Genomic DNA, 23,607 nt, shown 5'->3' on the forward strand with positions numbered 1-23,607 from the left:
GCCCCCATACCACTCCACCTCCCCTACCCCCCCATACCCTTAACCCCTGACCTTCCTCCCCTCCACCAAAACCCCTCCCTTCCACCCATCTCATGAGGCGTAAGGACCATTGGTCCTCTGTGATGGAGAGCTGACTACACCCCCCCCCTCTCCCCTGAATTCTCTCCCCCCCATTGCAAAAAGTAACAAAGAATCACATTTGTTACTGTGGATCAAGACCCAGTGTGAAAAGGGGTTCCATTAAACCATTATAAGCTTAAACCAACATCAGTATAAATTTAAGTAAATCAGAGTAGACCCCCTGCCTACCCTATAGTGTGTTCAAAAATTCCTTTTCAGACAAAAAAAAATGTGCCTCCCCCTTAACCACTACTTTCAGCTTAGCAGGATTGAGCAAAAACACCTGAACCCCTTTTTCCTGGAATAGTGGAATTAATTGGCGAGATTGCCATCTTTCCTCAACTGTTGCTGGGCAATAATCAGGTCTCACAAAAAAAAAATCACATCCTTTCCCTACCCTTTTCCTGTCTGGTCTAACTCAATCATACAGCGCCTCACAGGCCAGAAAGTTGTTAAGACAAATAAAAATAGCACAGGGTTTTTCAACAGCCAGACCAGTCTTTTTACGTTGATTTAACCCCTTCGCTGCTGATGACGAGCTCAGCTCGTCATCAGCCACGGGTGGCGTGTGCTGATGACGAGCTGAGCTCGTCATGTAATGCGGTAAAATGAAAAAAGCCGCACAGCGCAAAAATCGCCGCAGCAGCGATGCGGCTAACAAGAACCGGTAGGCTATCTGGAGTTCAGTTTTCCAGTCCCATTGCTTCAATTCGGGAAATGCTTCAGTAAAGAGTTCTGTGACAAACTGACGAGCATCTGTGCCTTCTGGGATACCCAGTATCCGGAGGTTATTTCCGCTTGACCGATTCTAAAGGTCAGTCAGTTTCCATAGTGTATCCGCTTTCTGGGCTTCCAAGGAGTAAGTAATGCCCTTTTGTGTTGTTAATTCATCCTTCGAGGTGGAAATTGTAGTTTCGGCTTCTCTGACTCTGGTAGCAAAATCAGAGCAGGTCTTAGCTACTCTGCATATTGAGTAATGTAATTTCCGGTATGCCCCTTGGGTATGTGAACTTTCCACAGGGTCTCCTCCCTATGGGCAAGGATGCTCTGGTAAATAGTAGAAAGAGTTATTTCTATAGGCATGGTTTGATCTGAGCTCGAGGCTCCTAAACCAGACGCTCCATTGCTCACGCCATTTCCACCAATTGAGAGGAAAAAGAATAGTCCCGAATCATTGAACCGGCTAAATCGGAAGCCTTATCTGGACCAGAAGTGCAATGTTCTCTTTTTTGGAAGGTTGCAGAGATATGGAGAGGATTCTCCCCCAGCTCCCCCTCGCCCAAGTGGATACTGCTTGTATCACTCTCATCCTCAGCACAGTCCTGTCTAAGGCTTTTGTCCCCTGAAGAAATAGATGGGTCAGACAGAGTAAAATTTGTCCCCTGAATCGCCCTCCTTCACAGGGCCCACAGATCCAACTTCTTCGTCTTGGGGATCGGAGAGAGGTTTCTTTGCTGTTGGATCTGAACTTAATCCATTTAGAGCATTCCCCTGGCTGCCACTTGGAAGGACTACATTACCCATAAGGCATTGTTCCTGCATTCTAACTCTTATGCCAGCAGTTCCTAGCTCGTTATTCGTGACCAAACCAACATGACTTGTTTCAGATCCAGCAGATTTAGATCCGTCAAGTACTTCACCCTGCCTTGTGGCCCCCCCACCAATGTTATCTGTGGTTAAATAGCTGAATTCTGTCCCGTCAGCGATCAAAATACATTTGCTCAGCGCTTCATCTGGTAGCTCCAATGTTTCTGCCGGTAAGACAGGGGGCGTGACTTGTTTTGCTAAGGATTAATCTCCAGAAAGCGTATCTTCAATACTTTTATTTTTTTGACTATGTGCCTTGAACATTGAAGAAACTGTTTGACGGGCGCATGCAGAGGTGTCTCCTCTGCCCGTTCGGCCCGTGGCCCTATCTGCTGTTTCTCCCGTTCCCATACAGCCAAATGTTGTCCCTGTGGCTGACTGGGCTGTCTCTGCATCCATATTGGCTTTTCCAGGACTTCCAGCGCCCGCCGGGGCGCTTTGGGTCTTCGATCCCTTTCCCATAGTTTAAGGTGCTATCGGGACTATCATACAGCGCCGAGTCGCACCCACCACTGCACAGAAAAGCGGACTGCCAAAAGCCAAGCGTGAAGGTTCTGGCAGCTCAAGACACCACAACCACGAGCTCCAGATCATACCACAGGTACAGCGATTCTTTCTCTTCTGTTATCTCGCCGCCTCAAGCTGTTGGAGCGTTGGTCAAGAGAGCACGGAGAGTCAGCTCACTTGGCCAGCAGCGTGGCCGCCATCTTGCCCCGAGTCCAGAGCCTTCTCAATGTCTCTTTTGGAGAGTAAAGCTTGCACCTACTGCATTAGAATGGACAGGTGCTCCTCAGAGAGTTAGTCTAGTGTGGGAGGAAGGTGTGATGAGGCAGAAAGAAACGGTAGGGCATAACTCTGCTCAACGATCTTGCGGACCCATCTGTCAGATGAGACAGATCGCAACCCTGGGAGAGAGCACTGGATTCTGCCTTCAACAAGGTGGTTGTGAGTAGCTGAAGGCTTGCTGGAGGTTGCCACAGGGGAGGGCTACTGGGAGGACTGATGCCCCAGATGACCTATGCACTGCCTGCCTGATATACACTCTGGCCACAAAAGGACTGGGGAGTCTGGTGCTGCCTGTACCCCAAACACCTGAAGTAGCCTCTGAATTTACTGAACTGAGAGAGCTGTCTGGCAAGGATTGAAATTCTCAGAGCGTGTGGCGGCCCTAATCTCCGTAGTGTGTACTATGGCAGAATCAGCTTTGTCACCAAATAGACGTAAGCCATCAAAAAGCATATCCATAGAGGAGGCCTGTACGCATCCTGAGAAACGTGGATCTCATCCACTCATGGACCAGAGCACCACATAGGTGCCAGATGCGCATAAGTAGTGGATTCAAGCAAGCCGGGCTGAAGACGGCTGGAATGCCAGAAACCGGTCCTCGGAAGCTTGTTTCCGGTCCAGGGAAGACATGGCTTGGCAGTTCGGGCTGGACTGTTCCCATGAGGCACAGGGTCAGACTGATTTGCATATAGCCATGTCTGAACTGGGGTGGCAGAGTGGGCTAAAGAACGGTGATGGATTAAACCCAGATCTTTTGACTGGGTGTGAGTGTTTGATTGATTCAGATGCTCCGTCCATCACCACCCCCTTTTGTACCGCATAAGTAGTATCATGGGTAGCACAAATAACATATTTTGTCCCATCTTGACCGTCTTTAATGGTTTTTGCAAAGGAAGCCTTATGTTTTTCCAGAGTCACCAGCAATATCTCACTGGCCATTTCCCAGGAGGCATGCGTATATCAGAACAATAAACAAACAGCACTGCTTGACATCAATGCTAGGCTGGTGGAGGTGAACATGTTCCCTTAACGCCTCAATCCTCTGATTCCCTGTCCAGCAGGGGGGAGTGGGGAAGGGACGTCACAGGGTATGAACTGAGGGCCACCAGGCGCTCCGGTGTAGGATGCTAGCTGAGGCAAGCAGGGTCGCCAGCCCACTAAGGTATCAGGAAGGCCCACTTAAAGACCTAAGCAATCTGAAAACTTTACAGCTATGTCCTTTCCTCTGGCCATACAAAGCAAAACCCTAACATCAATTTTTAATCTGACAACTCGACTATTTGATGGGTTCTGGAGTAGCCTGCAATTGACCATAAAGCACTTCAACACTCACTTGACGTAAAGCGCCTGAATGCCTTGTCAGGGGTAGTAAGAGGTATATAAGTGGAAGTACTTAATTGGCACTATTTATTAGTGTTATTCAGCATGTTATGCACAATGGGATTGTTGTGTTTTACAGTTGCTTCGCATTCTCAAAGAGATCTATAGTACGTTCATACCATCTAAAGTGTGAGCTGAAGAAAGTAAGCTGTGATTAACTTTGGCTCGGTGAACTCGTCCTCAGCATGAGTTCAAAAAATGTCTTATTGGCTCCATCGTAACCATCTTGACCTGCCGGTATGAAATGCCCAGAATGGAAAGCTTATTACCTAAATTATATAGCAACTGTTGATGAAGAAGGAAAAATGTCACTAGCACAGAAAATAATTCTTACATTCCGTTGGTCTGGAGGGTTTAAAGTTTTTTGAACAAGTGACCAGAGATGCTCGAGTGGAGGGAGTGTTTTTGATAATACTATTGCTGATTTTGACTGTTATTTTTCATACAAGGTATGCATAGGTATTGTAAGATAAAAAAGGTTTTAAAAGGAAACAGAATTCGGGTGAAACTGTTGATGATTACGTAGCAGCTCTTAGGTCATTGTCTTTAGATTGTAATTTTGGAAATTTGCAGGAAGATTCAATTGGGGATTAGGTAGTGATGCACGTAAATGACCACGCAATTCAAGAAAGACTGAGTTAATGGAGACGCTAGCTTGAAAGACATCCTGGTGATTGTTAGGAAGGAAGAGGTATTGAGTAGGAGTGCTAAGGTGGTAAAGACAGAAGTAAAAGAGAGAAAAAATGAATGTGTGATTACAATTACGAATAAACCATCTCCGAAAAAAAAGTTAGTAAACAAAAATTAGATTTTACATATCCTGAAAAAAAACAGAAATATTGACAAAAATAGAGAAGGTTTAAGATGTTACTGCTGCAATAGTAAGTATAATCTTGCATTTAGCAAATATTGTACAACTGTAAAACAAAAATGTCCCAATCGTGGTGTTATTGGGCACTTTCCTAAAGATTTGCAAAGGAGAGAAATGAAAAGGTAAAGTGTTTAGAGGAGGATAAATCTATTGAGGAAGACTGCTATCAGGAAGAAAGTGTAGGTAAGTTTGGTTTTAAAATTAGTGATGGTGTCCCAAATGTGTTAAAATATCGATAACCAAAAAGTTAAAGATAAAAAGCTTAGTGATACGAAGATGGGAGGAGTAAGCATCCAAATGTATGCAGCTTTGGGCTATCCATATACCATTTGTAATGTAGAATGAAAAAGGATTGACTGTAGAGTTTTCTAAGTTCAAATTTGCTGTGGAGTCAGTTACTTATTTAGGTCATGTTTCCGGGAAGGATGGTGTAAAACCCAAACCTGAATAGGTAGAGGCCATCTAACTTGAGCTAGCATCTGTAAGGATGATGTGAGATCATTCCTTGGTCTCATGGAGTTATACTTTAAATATGTGCAACATTTCTCAACCAGAGCATTTAATATCCACCAGTTAGTTAAGAACAAGAGCAAATTATAGAGGAGCAAGGACTGTCCAAGGGAATTTACAGATGTAAAACTGCCATTTCTAGTGTTGCAGCTTTGAGTGGTTTTGATCCCAACCTAGTGAGCGTAATTACCACCAATGCTAGTTGCATTGGAATAGGTGCTGTGTTGTCTCAGGTAACAGAGAAGGGAAAAGAAGTCATAGTGTATGCCTCGAGATCTTTTACACCTTCTGAAGTTAAATACTTGGTCACGGAGAGAGAAACTCTAGCTTGCATGTGGGCGTTTGAGCATTACAGAACATTTGTGTGGGAACAGTAATGTTTGTTAAAAAGTGACCACTTACTACAGAAGGTATGATAAACGCACCTGCACGTATTGAAAAAATGTCTATGAGACTTCAAGATTTCATGTACAAAATTACTAACGTGCCACACAAGTATAACTTAACTACGGATTTCTTGTCTAGAATACCTTTGCAAATTAAGGAGGATATGACTGCTAAATGGGACGAGTATCGTGGGGCATGAGTACATGATCAGGGTATTCCCATGGTTGACAAAGAGTTGTGGATGAAAGAGTACAATGGAGATAAATTATTACAAGAGGTGTTTGTATACTTGGTGAGTGGCTGACCCAAGAAGGGAGCATTGAAGTCTGAGATGAGAAGTCTTTGGGAGATTACGAATGAGCTGACCTCTGGGGATGGTATGATTTGAGGATTAAAATTACCAAGCAAGGTCATGAAGGCCATGGTGGGATAGTGAGAACAAAGCCAACAGTTAAAAAAAAAATATATATATATATTGTGGGTCAGGAACTGACATTTTTAGGTCTCGCACCTGCGATGCAGGGCGAAGCCCGGTCGCAGCGAGACCTATTGTCGGCGGCTGTGCTTACAAGGAGACAAGAGATGGGCACGCGCAGCATGCCGGAATCGAATCAGGTCGCACGCGTGAACACGCGCTCCGATTCCGGCATGCTGTTCCCAGGCACAATGGATCAGGACGTGCGCATGCACACACACACACATGTGCGCTCACACACACAGACAGACACACGCGCACACTCACACACAAACACCCCCCCCCCCCCCCCCCCCTCACCGGGCTCTTTTCACGTGTCCCGCTCTCCCTCGGCAGCCAGCGGGTCAGTCTCGGCAATAGGTGGGGCTCTCCACAAGCACAGGAGTCCCGCTAGCTCACACGCAAATCTTCCGGCTGGCTTCAAGGGCAAAGGAGTGCGGGGTAGGCTCCCGTCTGCTTCCTGTATTTTTGCGGCCCCGCCCCCGTCCCAACACAGGTTGCCTGGCTTCCTGTCCAAGCCCGGATGTGGTGGTGAGTTTCTAAATACCCGACTTTTTTTTTCTGCTGCTGGCATCGGCTGAAGTAGGACACTTGTGTTTAATGTCTTTTTAATCCCTCCGTCTTGAGAGTCATTCTAATAAGCACATGTTCTACTCTCTGCAGTTGAGAAAATCGAAAGCATTGCCTTGAGGTACCATCGACGGCCTGTGTTTCGAGCGGATACCTAATGCCCCGTTTGTTTCTGCTCTGATCACTTCTTCTCTCCCCCCGGATTGTTTTTCCTGTGCACGCGCTCACCCCTTTGCACTCATATTTGTGCGCGGGGGTTCGGCGCCTGCCTGTGTCACATGTGTGCAGAAGTGACCTCTTGCAGAGACGGCTTTGGGGTAAGGGTTAGTTTGTGTCTCCGGTCACACACAAAACATTTCAGGCACGCTTTATTGTGCGTTGCTTTATCGTACTCTGCGTTTGGAGAGAGGGTGGACTGTGCCGGCCTGTGACGACCCTGGTAGGGTTCACCGAGCCACGCATACCTGGTTTGGGGGGTAGGGGGGATATCTATCAGGTATACGGGGCACGCACACCTCTTCTCCATATGCGCAGAGAGAGGCCGCTGCTTCTTTCAGACCACAGGCACACGCACGGCACAGGCTGGCTCCGGCTGGTGCCAGGCGCTGGCAGTACTCACCTTTGGCTCACATGGCTCGCAGCTCGCTGGTGCTGCACTGCTCCCTGCAGCCGGTGAGCGCTGCGTCCCCTCTCTCGGGCCCGGGGGACTGCGGCGGTGCTGGGGCCGCTGCTGGAGGTGTGTGGAGTCTAAAGTCAGAGTGGGGAGACCCCAGAGTGAGGCTGCCGGAGCAGCAGACAGCCCCGCTCAATGGCAGTCCGTGCAGCAGGCAGAGCAGGGCTGGGAGGGACCGTCACCTCCCCCTCTCCCAGTGCCAAGACGGACTGCGGGCACAGAGAGAGCCCAGCGCTTACCAGGAGCCTGTGTGTGTCGTATATTATTATAAACGTGTGCGTGCAGGTGTCTGTCTTGACTACACGTGCCTACAGGAGTTTGTGTGTGCAAGCACATGCGATAGCGTGAACGTTTACCTGTGTGCATGTTTGTGAATGTGTGTTAACAGGTGTCCATGTCTGTGATTGCGATATCGGTGCTTCTGTTATATGTGCTAACATATAAGCATACATATAACTACATCTTTCCATGTGCTTGTATTTGTGAGTGCACTTTTGTATCTCTGCTTCTGAACATGGGTACATGTCCTGGTGTTCGTGACCTTATATGTATGTGTACTTTAGTTTTATGTCTGTATACGCCCCAGAGTGTGTGCGTGTGTATGTGCTGTTTAGAAGACACATTTTTTGTTAGTCTGTTTGTGTTCGTTTCTCTGTGCGTACATGCCTGCTTTCCGTTGTTTTTGCATGCTCCTCTGTGTGTGATGAGTGAGCCTGTCTGAGTGACTGCAAAACTGAGAGACAGAGTGTGATGGAGTGTGCCTCTGTGTGTCCTATTGGGGATACGTGTGATTTGTCTATATATACATTTCCATGGCACTGTGTGGCTACATGTGCTTGCAGTGTGAGTATGGGTCAACTGCTCAGCACTCACAACTGCTCCTGCTGAAAAGTGGACTGTCTGCTCCTACAAAGGTTCGCTTACCATGGCCCACGCTATTTACTTTGATTCATTTGGTACAGGACCACTGGCGTCTCGTTACCTTTTAAAACTTTCAGTTGCGTTGTCTTGTTTGTAATCTGTGTAATGAAGAGTCATGCTGGCTATTATCACTCAACTGGGCAGTTACAAAATTTGGAAATATACTGAGCGGAGCCCCCTAAAAGCGGTATTGGCCCCGTGGCCCTTGGAAGCGCACACAGCTGTAACTAAAATATACGGAACTACTGATGTAGTGGCCGCGAGGACAGGGGACAAAAAGAGCATACTGTGTATAAAAGAACTATAATCATCTGTTCCATTCACAACATCCACAGTGCTTCTGAGCTGCTCTGACACATGTGCCCAAGGTAGAGGAGATATGAGGTTCAGTACCTAAGCTGAGTATGAGAATGAAAATACCGCCTTTATTTAAATCCTAGATTCGGTACATGCCCAAATTGTGTGATCCTGCTCAAATCATTTCATTTTGATAACTTTATTTCAGTCAAAGACCATAAAAGCACAGATAAAATATGTACATAGATAATAAAAATATAAATAGAGTTTTTAAGATAAGACATTATTAAATTGGAAGTTATCAAGAAATGGCCATCACAGTAAAAAAAGAATAAAAAAAAGACAGTTAGTTAAGCAAAGAAGTCCTTCTTCGCCACATTCCATGTAAAAAGCGGGAAACCGAGAAGACAATGGCGGGAGAGGTGTCATAGGTTAGGATCCTGCAGGCCTGGGCACATTGGCTTAATCCCAAGTTTTTACACAACGGTACCAACCAGCGTCTACGTATACTGCTATACGCCGGGCAAAAGAACAGAATGTGAACAATGTCCTCTTTAGTACAATTGCATGCTGGGCAGGAACCATCCTCTTTCCCTGACCAAGAGAGAGTCAGTGCCCCGATGGGTAAGCAGCCGTGCCTTAATTGGGTGTATAGTTTCCTCACTAGCGGTGGCTATATTAGGTTTAAGAATTCTTCCCTCTGAGGCGCCAGCTTGACCTGTAAGAACTCTTTCGTAAGCCTTCCCATAACTGTTGCACTACACAGTAGACTTAGGTTAAAATGTCTCACAATGGCCACCAGTTCTTTCCTCTGGACCGCCGCACAGCTCACCTCAGGGGACTCCCACAATTGGGGGAGGCCAATTTGTTGGGCTAGAGTTTTGATGTGCTGTAACCACGGTATACGCTTGCCTTTCAGGGTAGCCCAGACCATTGAGAATTCCGCTCTGTAGTCCTCGAGCTCTGGGACAGTCCAGAGCCTTCTCCAGTACAGAAGCGGACGTGCTGAGAGTAGTTCAGTGATGGGCTCGATTTCCATGTCCAATCGCAAGGGTATCAATGGAGTGCTCTGGGGGAGACCCATCAAGTTCCTCATAAAGGCCTGCTCCACTTTCAGTAGGCTATGTGTGTTCGTATGGCCCCAGAGCTCCGCTCAGTATGTTGCAGCAGGTCTTGCCTGGACCCCATAGATCTCAAGAGCAGGGGAAACTGGTCTGAAGATGGTGGACTTATGGAACTTGCAAATACCCCCAGTGATCTGCGAAAGTCTCAGGGTGGAACTAGCAACCTGGGGGCCCCAGGTGAAGTCTTCGTTTAGGGTGATGCCCAAATAAACAAAAGTTTTCACTCGTTCAAGCGGTGTCCCATTTAGAGTGGGGACCGGACGGGTGCGCCTCGGGGGTCCAAAGATCATAAACTTGGTCTTACCCAGGTTGATCTCTAGGCCACGCGAGGCGCAGAATGTCACAAACCCGTCCAGAACTCGCTGGATGCCCGTTGATGTTCGCGAAAGCAACAAAGTGTCGTCAGCGAACATCAGAGCGGGCACCCGGCCAGTGGACAACCGGGGGACATCACTATCCCTGACCTTGAGTAAATCCCCCACCAGGCCGTTAATGTACAGGCTGAAGAGCGTCGGGGCTAAGACGCAGCCCTGCCGTACACCTCTCCTGACTGGAAAGCGGGGGGGATAAATCTCCGTTCCTGCCACACCTCACTTGGGCGTAATTCCCCACATGCAGGCGTGTCAAGACATCTAAGAGGTAGGGTGGGAGGCCAAGACATTTCAGAACCCTCCACAGACTCTCCCTGGGCACAAGGTCGAAAGCGGCCCGCAGGTCCACGAAGACGAGGTAGAGGCTGCCACCCTCCACCTGGACAGTCTTCCAAAAGAGGACCTGGAGCCTAAATATTTGGTCCAGGGTCGAGATTCCGGTTCTGAAGCCTGCCTGGAGGGTAGTTAAGATTTTAAGGTCCTCCATCCACCCTTGCAACCGATCTAGCAGGACTCGGCCCATTCGTTTCTGTGAGGTGTCCAAAAGGCTAATTGGCCTATAATTAGCTGGGGCTAGGGGGCAACCCTTTTTAAAAATGGGGACAATCTCGGCACCAACCCAGGTGTCAGGGGGGTTAGCTCCATCAAGGACTGCATTAAACAGAACAGTGAGGTATGGGGCCCAGATTTTAGGCTGTGAGCGAAATAAATCGCCAGGCAGCCTTTCCAGGCCGGGGGCCTTGTTCGGTAGCAGCCTAGCTATCGCTGATTCTACCTCTTTGATGGTATTGGTCTCAGTATTTCCCTGGCCTAGCTCTAACAAAAATCCCTCCCCTTCCCAATCAATGTATTTGCACCAGCAGCGCGCCTCTTATGAAAGATGTTTGTGAGAAGCTTCAGGCGCCTCATTTCCGCTCACTTGAGCAAATATTGGCCTGAGTGGAAGAGACTTATATCGCGCATATGAACATTGAATTCTAAGGAGATGGAGATGTTTCCGTTCAAAAGTCAGTCACTCTCTCGAAGTCGCTCATGTAGGATGCACCTCCCTGTACCCAGGCCTGGTTCCTATGGGCTTTATCTTTTCTACTCTCCACACCTCACCCTTTTTTCTCTGTCTCACCTTCCTCTCTCGCAACTTCACCCTCCTTTCTCTCCACTTCAACTTGCTGCCCCACCCACTTCACCCTTCCACCGACTCAATTACAATAACTTTTACTTAAGTATTAATTATTAAAAAAACAATAAAAGCCATTGTTATTTGTAATATCAATACATTTAGGTCATGTAAATACAACACATATTGCATTACAAATGCTATAGGTTTCATATTTGCAAAATGTATAACTATTGGCATTGTCATACACAATGCCAATAACACAAACTTTAATGCTGCGAGACCTATTGCATTGTAAATGCTTGTTATTGAAAAGATAGGAAGCGTGTAAGTTGTGCAAATGCTGACAAGTTTTGAAAAACCTTGAGGCCCAATATGAGTGAACCCTACATTTCCAAAGAACCATGGCATTCTGTAGCTGTACGATTTAGAAAAGGGGGTGGTGATGAACAGAGTGTCTGAGTTAAACAGACCACTCTTACCCAGTCCAAAGATCAGGGCTTGATCCATCACCGTTATTTATCTCACTGCCCCATCCCAGCTCAGAACCTGGCTATATGCAAATCAGTCTGTCCCTGGCCCAGTGCATCATGGGAACAGGGCAGACTAAACTACCAAGCCAATTCTTCACCAGAAAGGAGACAAGCTACCGGGGACCGGTTTCTGGCATTTCAGCCTTCTTCGGCCCGGCTTGCTTGAATCCTGATGGAGCAGTGAGAAAGGGACTCATGTCTGAGTATACCCTGCCACACCTATAGTGGCCAAATACGATTTAGAAAAGGGGGTGGTGATGAACAGAGTGTCTGAGTTAAACAGACCACTCTTACCCAGTCCAAAGATCAGGGCTTGATACATCACCGTTATTTATCTCACTGCCCCATCCCAGCTCAGAACCTGGCTATATGCAAATCAGTCTGTCCCTGGCCCAGTGCATCATGGGAACAGGGCAGACTAAACTACCAAGCCAATTCTTCACCAGAAAGGAGACAAGCTACCGGGGACCGGTTTCTGGCATTTCAGCCTTCTTCGACCCGGCTTGCTTGAATCCTGATGGAGCAGTGAGAAAGGGACTCATGTCTGAGTATACCCTGCCACACCTATAGTGGCCAAATACGATTTAGAAAAGGGGGTGGTGATGAACAGAGTGTCTGAGTTAAACAGACCACTCTTACCCAGTCCAAAGATCAGGGCTTGATCCATCACCGTTATTTATCTCACTGCCCCATCCCAGCTCAGAACCTGGCTATATGCAAATCAGTCTGTCCCTGGCCCAGTGCATCATGGGAACAGGGCAGACTAAACTACCAAGCCAATTCTTCACCAGAAAGGAGACAAGCTACCGGGGACCGGTTTCTGGCATTTCAGCCTTCTTCGGCCCGGCTTGCTTGAATCCTGATGGAGCAGTGAGAAAGGGACTCATGTCTGAGTATACCCTGCCACACCTATAGTGGCCAAATACGATTTAGAAAAGGGGGTGGTGATGAACAGAGTGTCTGAGTTAAACAGACCACTCTTACCCAGTCCAAAGATCAGGGCTTGATCCATCACCATTATTTATCTCACTGCCCCATCCCAGCTCAGAACCTGGCTATATGCAAATCAGTCTGTCCCTGGCCCAGTGCATCATGGGAACAGGGCAGACTAAACTACCAAGCCAATTCTTCACCAGAAAGGAGACAAGCTACCGGGGACCGGTTTCTGGCATTTCAGCCTTCTTCGGCCCGGCTTGCTTGAATCCTGATGGAGCAGTGAGAAAGGGACTCATGTCTGAGTATACCCTGCCACACCTATAGTTGCCAAATACGATTTAGAAAAGGGGGTGGTGATGAACAGAGTGTCTGAGGAGCTTGTTTCCTTCCCAGTGTAAGAATTGGCTTTTGTAGTTTGGTTTGCCCTGTTCCCTTCATGCACTGGGACAGGAACAGACTAATTTGCATACAGCCAGGTTCTGAAACTGGGATGGTGCAGTGAGCTAAAAAATGGTGTTGGATCTAGCCCTGATCTCTTGACTGGGTGAGAGCTGTCTGCTTAATTCAGAGACTCTGTCCCTCACCACCCCTTGTTGTAAATATTTTTGTCCACCCTAAGCGTGGAAGGGTATTCTCAGATGTGAGACCCTTGCTCATTGCACCATCAGGATTCAAACAAACCGGGCCGAAGACGGCTGTAATGCCAGAAACCGGTCCCCGGGAGCTTGTTTCCTTCCCAGTGTAAGAATTGGCTTTTGTAGTTTGGTTTGCCCTGTTCCCTTCATGCACTGGGACAGGAACAGACTAATTTGCATACAGCCAGGTTCTGAAACTGGGATGGTGCAGTGAGCTAAAAAACGGTGTTGGATCTAGCCCTGATCTCTTGACTGGGTGAGAGCTTTCTGCTTAATTCAGAGACTCTGTCCCTCACCACCCCTTGTTGTAAATATACTGTAGTTGTAAGCATTATGAGTCCTATTGGTACGCAATCCAAGTACATCATCGCGATCATCGATGTTTTATCAAGATGGCCTGAAGTGAAGGTCCTGGAGAAAGAGGACACTGACACGGTTTTGAGTTTCCTCAATAGGGTGTTCACACTAGAAGAATCAATCACCTGTTACCATCATCACTGATAACGGTGTACAATTTGTTTGGGGCAAAGTCAAGGATTATTTTAAAAGGGTTGGAATCAAAAACTTTACCACTTCTCTTTGTAAACCAAGTGGTAATGACATGATTGAAAGGTTGAATAGAGTGCTTAAGGGTGCTATGCAGACGGCAGAGTGATAGGGAAGATTGGGAGTTACAAATGCGTAAGACTGTATGATGTATAACGTTACTGCCAATGACATGACAAAATATTCTTAGTTTGAAATTATGGGAGATCATGCTCCAAGAACCAAAAGTAATCCTGCATGGCTGGTGAAGTCTACTTCTTAGAAGGTTGATTTGGAAATTGTTAGCAAACTATTCAGGATACCCATAAGAAATACAAAGGAAAGATGATAAAAAAAGGGTCAGTGTCTGGAGGTTCAGATATTGATTTTGAAATGTTGGTTAAAGTTTAATAAAAATGGACGCGAGAAGGAGTAAAAGTCAATTTTTCAGGTTCTTTGAATGGGAGACAGGTTTTGAAAAACGCTGTAAGACTTAGTGATGGGTAGGTATGGAATTGTAAAAGTATTGCAGAACTTAATAGTGAAATAAATGTATGTAGGAAGGAGGTTCCTGATGGAGTGAGTAAGAAATTGGGTGGAGTGTTGAGGGAAGAAGAAGAGACTCCTGGTGGAATATAGAATAATTGGAGTCCTGAAACAATGGTGGATAACTCGTTTTGGAAAAGAGATGGCAATTCTCAATCTGAAGATTTTAGGGATAAAGGCGTACAGGTACCAGTGAAAGAGAAAAAGCTACGTAGAAATCCTGTGTGGATGTCTGATTATGTAAGTGAGGGAAAATAGTTGAAGTAGCCTTCTTTCTCCAATTTTTTAAAGGTTAATTTTTAAGACTATGAGAACATATGTTTTTTATTTTAGAAGAGTTTCTTGCTTTTGTTAGGTGTTCTAAATGTTCCTGGTCAGTCATGGATATGCTGTTATTAGTATGGTTGTAATATTTAAAGGGAGGGAAGGTGTTGCGTTGTGAGTGATTTGCTATCACGGCGCAAGCTACCGTTCTGCAATGGAGCTCAGGGTTAGCCACTGTGACAGTTGCAGGGAAGAATCCTACGAAGAAGGACCCCTCCTGCTGGAGGAGTTAAGTTATGTATTATTTCATTTCTGATCAGGTAAGTCTCTTGTGGTTGACTTAACACTGGGACTCCACTTTCCAACTAGAGCTGTCCATTAGATCACTGACACTACCTCAAAACAGTATAATGCGGTCCTAAAAATGGTACCTGTTCATATCTTGAACTGTATATTTAGGATTGGTGTAATCTTTGATGTTTTTGTAAAGTGTTAGCTCTATTCTAAAGCGCGCTAACACTTCCATGTAAAGACCGCGTTATATAAAATTGCATAAATAAATTAGCTGCTCGCCCCTATTACAGCCCAATGAAAAGTTAGAGTACTTTGAGAAATTAAGAGGGGGTAAGGAGGCAGCTAAATGCTAAGCCCTGTTGAGAGTTCTAAAAGGGACACTCGCCGACCCCTCCCTCCCGTGTAATTTCCCGTTGCCCCCGGCCTCGCGTACCTGCTGCGCTGATCCACCTATCTTCGGTTCCGTTTCAATCACAGTCGCCAGTCACTCCAAAACCATTTCAAATCCAGGGCGCGCAACGGCTCACTCGATGACGTCGGAAGCATGAGAGATGGCTATGCGCTCTCTAGCAAACCCCGGCAGCTAGCGAGGAAAGGCGTTTGCAAACATATAACAACGTTGCGTTATATTTCTCGTGGAAACGCGCCATAGCCTTGCGTTTTAACGTCATGCAAACTCAATATACACAATACAGTATTCTATGAGTGATGTTTACTTAATGTTTACTCCTTAACACCATTTGCAACCGAAACAAGATCTGTTAGTCGTTTTATTTCCTAGCAGCACTATACCTCTACCTTTCTATAATTGAACGTGGAAATGTTGCAGTCTTTAAATGGCGAAACGTACTTAGCTCGAACTCGCTTGCTTTATTAGTCTATCTTCTATGTCAAATACACTTCGTCACTCTGCCCCGCCTCCTTTGTTTATTTGGCTCTTTAAAAAAGAAATCGGCACGGCTGTTTGAGAGTAAAAATATTTCCCTTTCGGTTCAAATGACGTTCTGATATCTGTTCTTCGACGGCTGTCTACTGAGCTTGGCCTAACCGGGCAGTGTGTTTTCTTTAGCCACACAATGCCCGGTTAACAGTAGCATTTTACTGCTGGAGACAGGTTAAACGTTGTTTCGACTCTGCGAATCATTTCAAACCGAGGCTTGGCACGCAGGAGAGGCGCATCTAAACGTACAGGAGCTGTTCCTGTGCCCTTTACGTGTTTCTGTTGCGGTTTTAGCGCCAACCAGAGTTTCCGGCGGTGGTTTTCTCTGTGTTCTTCTGCTTGTTGTGGATCCATGGCGGGTATCCCACCAGATTCATGGCAACCGCCCAACGTGGTGTTAGAAACCAGGTGAGATTAGCACCACCCTGCTGTTTAACGCCATGAAATACCCATGAGTAGAGTGACCACCATTTTCACTGGACGCAACATGTCCATACCCCGCATTTCACTTTATTTAATAGGGAATTCTGAACGTCGTGTCCTTGTGTTATCTGAGTAGATAGTATTGATTTGCAAAAGGAACGCCTGGGCTGCCTTAGACTGTATCCAAGTGATAGTAATTTGCAAACCACACCCACGTGGGATGTTTTGGGAGAGAAACATCAGCCGCGTTTCAGTTGTGTTGTTATTACGTTTGTATAGGAAACATTTTACCAAGCATTTATAAGGCTATATTTTATTTGGCTTTTGTATAAGGCACACGGGCTGGGAAGGAATACCTACACCCTGGCCAATACCTTCATTTGTTGTCGAAAGATACATCTTTAAGCCAGACCAGAATGTTCTAGGCTTGGAATGTTATATATGCCAGCCTTTGGTGGTCTACTCGAGGCAGTTGAGATTCAGCTGACCCCCAGGAGACACCACAGGTCCCTTGTCAGAATAAATTAGCTATGGATTGCATACCAGATGTCTGTGGTGGGTAATGCAACAAGCTACTTATTGTGGATAGTGCCAGAGCGTACAACGGGCTGTGGCCACCCCCATTGTTTACTTTGGGTTGGCTTTATTGTTAATATAATTTCCTGCTTCTTATTCGATAACTTTACTTCCTTTTCGTGGGCTTGTTCTGTCCAGAGCGGTTTCTTTACCGTCCTTTTGATTGGGGAACTTTAATTCCACTGCTCATATTCAGGCGATTACATTTTTTAGGTTGATCCTGTGACAGCGCAGGCACTTTCGCTTGGAAGACTATTGTTTTCAGTATTGGGCTTGGAGCCTGCCCTTTGCATACCATTTGTTGGCTTTAGTGCCCCTCTTCTTAGCTGCATCCTGATTGGCCAGTGCAGGCCAAGTGTCACCTCCGTTCCTTTCAGTGGAGCATGGACTAAGCATAGCTTGATTCAGCTTAATTGATGTCCGTCTGCTACTAGCGCTGTGATTGAGGTACTAAGGGGCATATTAACGGCCAGTGATAATTATCGCTGGCCGTGCTTAGCGATAATTAGATTATCGCAGGCTATCTCTGCTTTTTATCGCCCTAGTAGCGCATAATTAATAACGCGTTACTCCAGGGCGATGACAATTCCAGAGATAGCGAGGTTATCTCCCTTTTGTGGTAGCGCATAATTGACTACGAGTTACTCCAGGGCGATAACAATTCCAGAGATAGCGAGGTTATCTCCCTTTTGCAGGGAACATCGCTGGTTTTCCAGCGATGTTCCCTGCAAAAGGGCGATAACCTTGCTGATACGAACCACAGGGTCGTATCAGCACAATCCACTCCTTATGTCAGGGGTGGCTAAGTCAAGAATTTAGCAGACGTTAGTTTTTGGAGAAAACCACAGTTTTCTCCAAAAAATAACGTCTGCTAAAATGCTAGGGCATCCTTGCTGATAGCGCAAAGCCGCGCTATTGATGTCCTGACATGTAGTGTATGTCAGGAACGCCCACTTTGCAACTCATTAGAGATGCAAAGGTAGGCGTAGTGCAAAAGGGTGCTAACATGCGATTATGTGTGTTAGCACCCTTTTGTATATAGGACAATATTTGTATCTCCGCTTTTTAAGCCAAAAAAGTGGAGATAAAGCCCTTGTAAATATGCCCCTAAGTGTTCTTGTTCAACTCTCTGACTCCCCAACCTATCTGGTGTGCCCTCCTGCCGCATTTTGACATCACCATAGCCCCTCCACCTTATTTTGAGCCACAAGCTTTCAAATGATATTAAAACAAACCAGTGTGTTTTAATTATATCCTCCACTCTGTTACTTTGGAAATACTTTGAACTACAGAAGAATGGTGTCCAGGGCAGCATACATTGTGTTTTGCCTGCCACATTAAATATTAGCACTGTAGTTATTTCCTTTAGGAAAGTGAATCTTTTAGAAGGCTTCAAATAAGAGAACTTTTATCAAGTGCTAATCATCTTACAGTCTTGCTGTTCCTCAGATGGCTGATATGGTTCTCGTACATAGGAACGATCTCCAGCAGTGTTGCATGGATTCCCTATTCACGCGGGCAGGCTCTCCTATGCCGGTCACCATGGGGCTCTCCCTCACTCCTGGGAGCCCCGTGGGAGGCGCCGGCAGCGGGCTTCTTCTCTCTCCTTCCCGCACCGGAGCGCGGGGTGGGCTCCCGTCTGCTTCCGGGTCGTCGCAGGCATGCATTACGGCGGCCCGGAGGGGGAGGGGAGAACGACTCGCGGCGGCAATCCGGTATGGTAGAACCTTCCCTGACCTTTAGGAGTCTGGGTGAACTCGATGAAGAAGCATGACACTACTAGAGTGTGTGAGGGTTATTTAACAAAAAGGAATTGCTTCCTTTCCCGCACTTTCGGCGGTTCGTGCCTCTGGAGTTTAGATTGATGCCCAACTGCCTCCAGTCTAAGTGGTATATCTCTGTTTGGTTGAAGCTTGATTTGGCAGGACGTATCCCCTCTAGGAACCCCTCTCTATCATTCCGGCCTAGGTGAAGGTCTCTTCTCCTATTGGCCATAGTTTAATAGTGATACAATTGACCCTATAAACTGTGTCCAATTAAAATTCCTTAAATGCTATAAGATGCAATGTCTGTTGGATCTCAATATGAGCGGAATAAAACTGATCTAATTTCCCGCGTGAGTGAAGAAGTCTTGTGGAGTTGGTTGTTGATGAGGCAAATTTTGATTTAGCCAGTTAAATTTACTTATTATTTAAAATTCAATCTGGAAACTAGCCTAACCATAATCCATTCTTGGGATTTTAGCTGACAAGAAAAAAGGAGCTTTTCCACCATTTCAGTATAAGACAATTAACAAAAAAGGAGGCAGAAAATTACAGTATTTTCCCTTCCACCAAAGGATTCAGATCCTTTCGAGGAACAACATAGCATGAGAGAATTTAACTAAGATTAGTAACTGCACCTTTGTTAATAAGTGACGTGCAACAAGATGCTATATGCATATGCTTGCCTCTTTACACAAAATAACTACTAAAAAAGGTGGTAACTTAAAAAGTAATGAAGAGCTGCTATCTACTTCTGAATGGCCATGTCTCTAAATCAACCATGGATTATGCCATTGTTGGGTATGAACTTTTTAAAGCATGTGTTTACCACAAATCAAAGCAATGATAATATATCATGAAAACCATTGACATTATGCCTGTTATCTCATGAATGGAATCTATTAGCGAAAATAGGTTCAAGTCAAATTCTTCATTATAATACTTCCAGTGAAATAAATGTTTATCAATTGTAACCATGGCTAAGTCGGTTAGTAGTGGTAGATGCAAGATTGAAACTCAAATATTGGGCAGACAAACACAAAAAAAGATTTGACAATTATATTGACTGCCTCTAACATCTTACGGTTCGAGCTAATGATGTCCGAATAGCTGAATAAATTCCAATAAAAGCTCTATAGTTCAATTTCGATGAAAGCTAATGTTGTGTTTAAATATAACGGAATAGGACTATTAATTGCCAATCATCAGTAAAGAAATCAATCAGCACTGCAATTCTTTATGGGGCCCTGGGCCGGGATGGCGTTCAGATAGTGATAGTAATCAAGGAGTCAGAGCTGTGGAGTACTATACACACCTCACTGTTAAAAATGCATTGAATCTGAGACATTACCTAAAGACTAGTATGGTAGCATATTGAGCTACATGTATAAGAAGATTATAAGTATTCCTTACAATGATTGCTAGTTGTTAATAAGAAACTTTTATGCAAGCATTTGGTGAGGTTTTTACAGGTTTGCACAGCCTGATTTCCTGGTTGTTATTTTAGTATACTAAACAATTTGCACAATCTGTTTCTAGCCCACATCCTAGAGGCCCCTAGAAAAAAACATGTAAAAAGAAATTTAGAGGGGAACTCGGTATGCCTCATGAGTAGATAGCCCATTCATCAACTTTTGATAAACTGAACTAATGTGGAGGAAAATGCTGAATTTAATGGTTGTCGGAGGAATGGTCGGAAGCAGACGCGAGGAGGCCATATGTGTTCAATATTGGGGTTTATTGAAAATAAATGCCAGAGTTTGGAAACACACGGATAGTCGGGGTAAACAGTTCTTGGGTTGAAAAGGGTTCAAAAGGAAGAGATGGGTAGAATGATCTCTGGTTTCCCAGGACTGGAACAGGTGGAGGCTTTTTCTTTCCTATGGGTTTCTGCAGCTCCGCTGGGTTCAAGAAACCTATTACGGGTTTCTGCAGCGCGGCTGGGGTAAAGAAACCGATTACGGGTTTCTGCAGCTCCGCTGGGGTCCCGAAATAAACTCCCAAAAGAGAAAGAAAGGTAGCAGTCAATATGGGGTTCTTTAAGTATGTAGGTACCGTCACCAAAACCCCACGTGGAAAGGAAGGAGGGATAGCTGTGACTGGCGGTGTCAGGAAAAGCTAGCCGGGAAGTCTTGTAAGAGGAGTGCAGGAGGGGAGGCAAAAACAGGCGATAGGCTTGAGTGGTATCAAAACCTGGGGTACAATAGGGGTGGCTGAGCTTTTGATTTAGGTCTCTTAGGGTGCCCTTTCGCTCTGCCCAAACACCCATATCTGGCCCCTGCCCTCGATTACAACTCCCCACCCCATCCCTCAGTCCCCTGACCCGTTCACGTACCGCTGTGAGTTGTGGTGGCTCGTACGTCCTCTGGGACCCACCACTCCTGGCTCCACGCCTCGAAGGTTTCGGTTTCCCCTTCTCCGGTGTCGGCACTGCTCCTGGACTGTGTCTCCATCTCTCGGTCGTCTGGTCCTGGATTCTCCTCAGCTGACGCGCCTTCCGTGCTGTTTCCTCCCTTTTTCTGCTGGTCTTGACCTTCTATCAGCATTCCTGATTGGATCATGCGGCTTCCCATCCTGCCTTCCAGATGGTAGACTACATCCGGGTTACTTCCGGCGTTCTGCGGGAGGAGGGGAGTGGCATCCATTAGCGCATCGTTCCGGGGATGTCCTAGTCTCCTGTATAGTAAGGGCTCCATAGAGTATTGCGGTGGGGTTCTCCTGTCATTGGCAGGGCTGGCCCCGGGGACCCCCTCACATGGTCAATTATGATCTCCTAAAACATTTTTTTCGTATATATAAACAAGGTGGACTTGTCTGCCGAAACGCGTCTGGTCGTCTTTCTTGTTAATAAATACCCTTGATTATGAATCCCACGGAGTCGGTGCCTGCTTTCTGAAAGGCTTTTGAACACAGGATTGGATATATATATATATATATATATATATATATATATATATATATATATATATAAAAAATTTTCTCTCATTAAAAAAAGGTTACAGGCAAGTTATAGTTGGGAAATAACGTAAAATAACAGAAATTCGCAAAAAAAAACAAAGGTTACACAGAAATTATAGTTAGAAATTAGAATATTTTAAAACCGCAATTCACTGAAATAACAAGGGTTACAGGGACGTTGGGTTCAGATTTCACTCGTACAAAACCATTGAAATTCAGCAGTTAGTTACTTGAGTTAAGTATAGCTTACGCCCCGCAATGCACTCCTGATGACCTCACATATTACATAACTTAATGACATGTTCAGCGACATAACTGATGACATCTCAAATCACATCACTGATGACATCATCCAGTGAGTGTTAGTATTTTCTAAGAGTTTCACAGCTAAAAACATATAAACTAAGCTACTGCAAAAGTTAAATTTCTATACTAGGTGTACTATTGAGTGATACTACTTCTAACATATATTATGTGAGTAATTATATTTCCATGTGCGAGTGTCTGAGTGGGTATGTGAGTGGCTGTATAGGTGAGTGGGTGAGAGTGGCTGTATTGGTGAGTGAGTGGGCGTGTCAGTGGCTGTATGGGTGGATGAGGGACTGTATTGGTAAGTGGGTTGTCTCGGTGGCTGTATGAGTGAGCAGATGTGGGAGGACTTGTGTGAATGGGTATGTATATAAGTGAGTGGGTGTGTTATTGACTGTAGGTGAATACGTGGGTGTGTGAGTACTTGTATGGGTTTGTGAATGGATATGTGGGAGTATGATGGGTTGTATAGAGGTGTGAGTGGTACTGTGGGTGATGTCATCAGTGATGTCGTATGTGAGATCATAAAAAGTGCATTGGGATGCAAGTTATAATTAGCTCAGGTAACTATAACTGCTGCATTTCAATGGTTTTGTACGGATGAAATATGAGTATAACTATAACGTCCCTGTAACCTTTGTTTTTTTCACTGAATTTCTAAGGTTTTTTCATTCTCATTCCTAAATATAACTCTGTGTAACCTCTGGATTTTTTCAGTGAATTTCTATGGGGGGTTTAATGTTCTTTCCTAACTATAACGTCCCTGTAACCTTTAAAAAACTTTTTTTTTTATTTAATAAAAAAAAATGTAAATGTTATTTCCTAACTGTAACCTCCATGCATCCTTTGTTGTTTTATTAAAAAGTGAATTTCTAAGGTTTTTAAAATATTATTTCCTAACTGTAACCTGAAACCTTTGAGTGTGTGTGTGAGCGAGTGTATGTGTCTCAATAGGTGAGGGCCTCAGTGTCTGGGTGCCTGGGTTCCGTGTCTGGGTGCCTGGGTGCGTGCGTGTCTGGGTGCGTTCATGTGTGTCTGGGTGAGTGTGTTGTGAGGGAGTCTGAGTGGGTTTGTGAGTGCCTCCATGAGTGTGTGTCCGTGTGAGTGGTTACCTAAGTCTCAGTGGGTCTCTGAGTAAGTGCATGAGTCTGTGAGTGGGTGTGTGTCTCTGATCGGGTCTGAGTCTGTACATAAGTTTCTCTGTAGGTCTGTGACGGTATGAGTTGTTCTGTAAGGGGGTGCATGAGTGTGAGTAGGTCTGTTAGTGGGTGTACGTGTCTAAGTGGTTCAGGGAGGAGGTGCATGAGTGGGTCTGAGTGTGTGTGAGAATGTCTGAATGGGTCTGTGAGTGTGTGCTCAAGTGCCTGATTGGGTCAGTGAATGGGTATGAAAGAGTACGAGTGTTGAGTGGGCGCATGTGTAACTGAGTCGGTCTGAGTGCATGTGAGAGTGTCTGGGTAGGTCTGTTAGTGGGTCTGTGATTAGGTCTGTGAATGGGTGTACCAGTGTCTGTGTGAGTGTGGCAGTGTCTGGCCACAATGGACCCGCCCCTTTATTGAAAAATGGTCCACAGTTTTTGCACAAAATATCTACCCAAGTTGAGTACTCTACTGGTTAATTACTAAGTGCTACTTCCTTGGGTAAATGTCCAGTACGTTTTCTATGCTACAGCTGTGTGATGGAGGACGAGGAAATGTCACCAGTGACCTTGTGTGC

The 23,607-nt window shown here is 45.5% G+C and overlaps 2 protein-coding genes across 2 annotated transcripts in view; one reads left to right on the forward strand and one right to left on the reverse strand.

The window, feature by feature from the left end:
* PSRC1 (proline and serine rich coiled-coil 1) overlaps positions 1 to 15,471 on the reverse strand; it is a 317,916-nt gene extending 302,445 nt beyond the window's left edge. Inside the window, exon 1 of the mRNA XM_086952027.1 lies at positions 15,356 to 15,471. The gene's annotated coding sequence lies outside the window, so the exon portion shown is untranslated. The remainder of the gene's footprint in view (positions 1 to 15,355) is intronic.
* Positions 15,472 to 15,848: 377 nt separating this feature from the next.
* Positions 15,849 to 23,607, forward strand: part of PPIL1 (peptidylprolyl isomerase like 1) — a 55,331-nt gene continuing 47,572 nt past the window's right edge. The window contains exon 1 of the mRNA XM_086952028.1: positions 15,849 to 16,270. Coding sequence (XP_086808154.1) covers positions 16,215 to 16,270 — 56 coding nt within the window. The 5' untranslated portion in view covers positions 15,849 to 16,214. The remainder of the gene's footprint in view (positions 16,271 to 23,607) is intronic.

This window comes from Lissotriton vulgaris, unplaced genomic scaffold, assembly GCF_964263255.1.
Source record: "Lissotriton vulgaris unplaced genomic scaffold, aLisVul1.2 SCAFFOLD_797, whole genome shotgun sequence".
NCBI lineage: Eukaryota > Metazoa > Chordata > Amphibia > Caudata > Salamandridae > Lissotriton > Lissotriton vulgaris.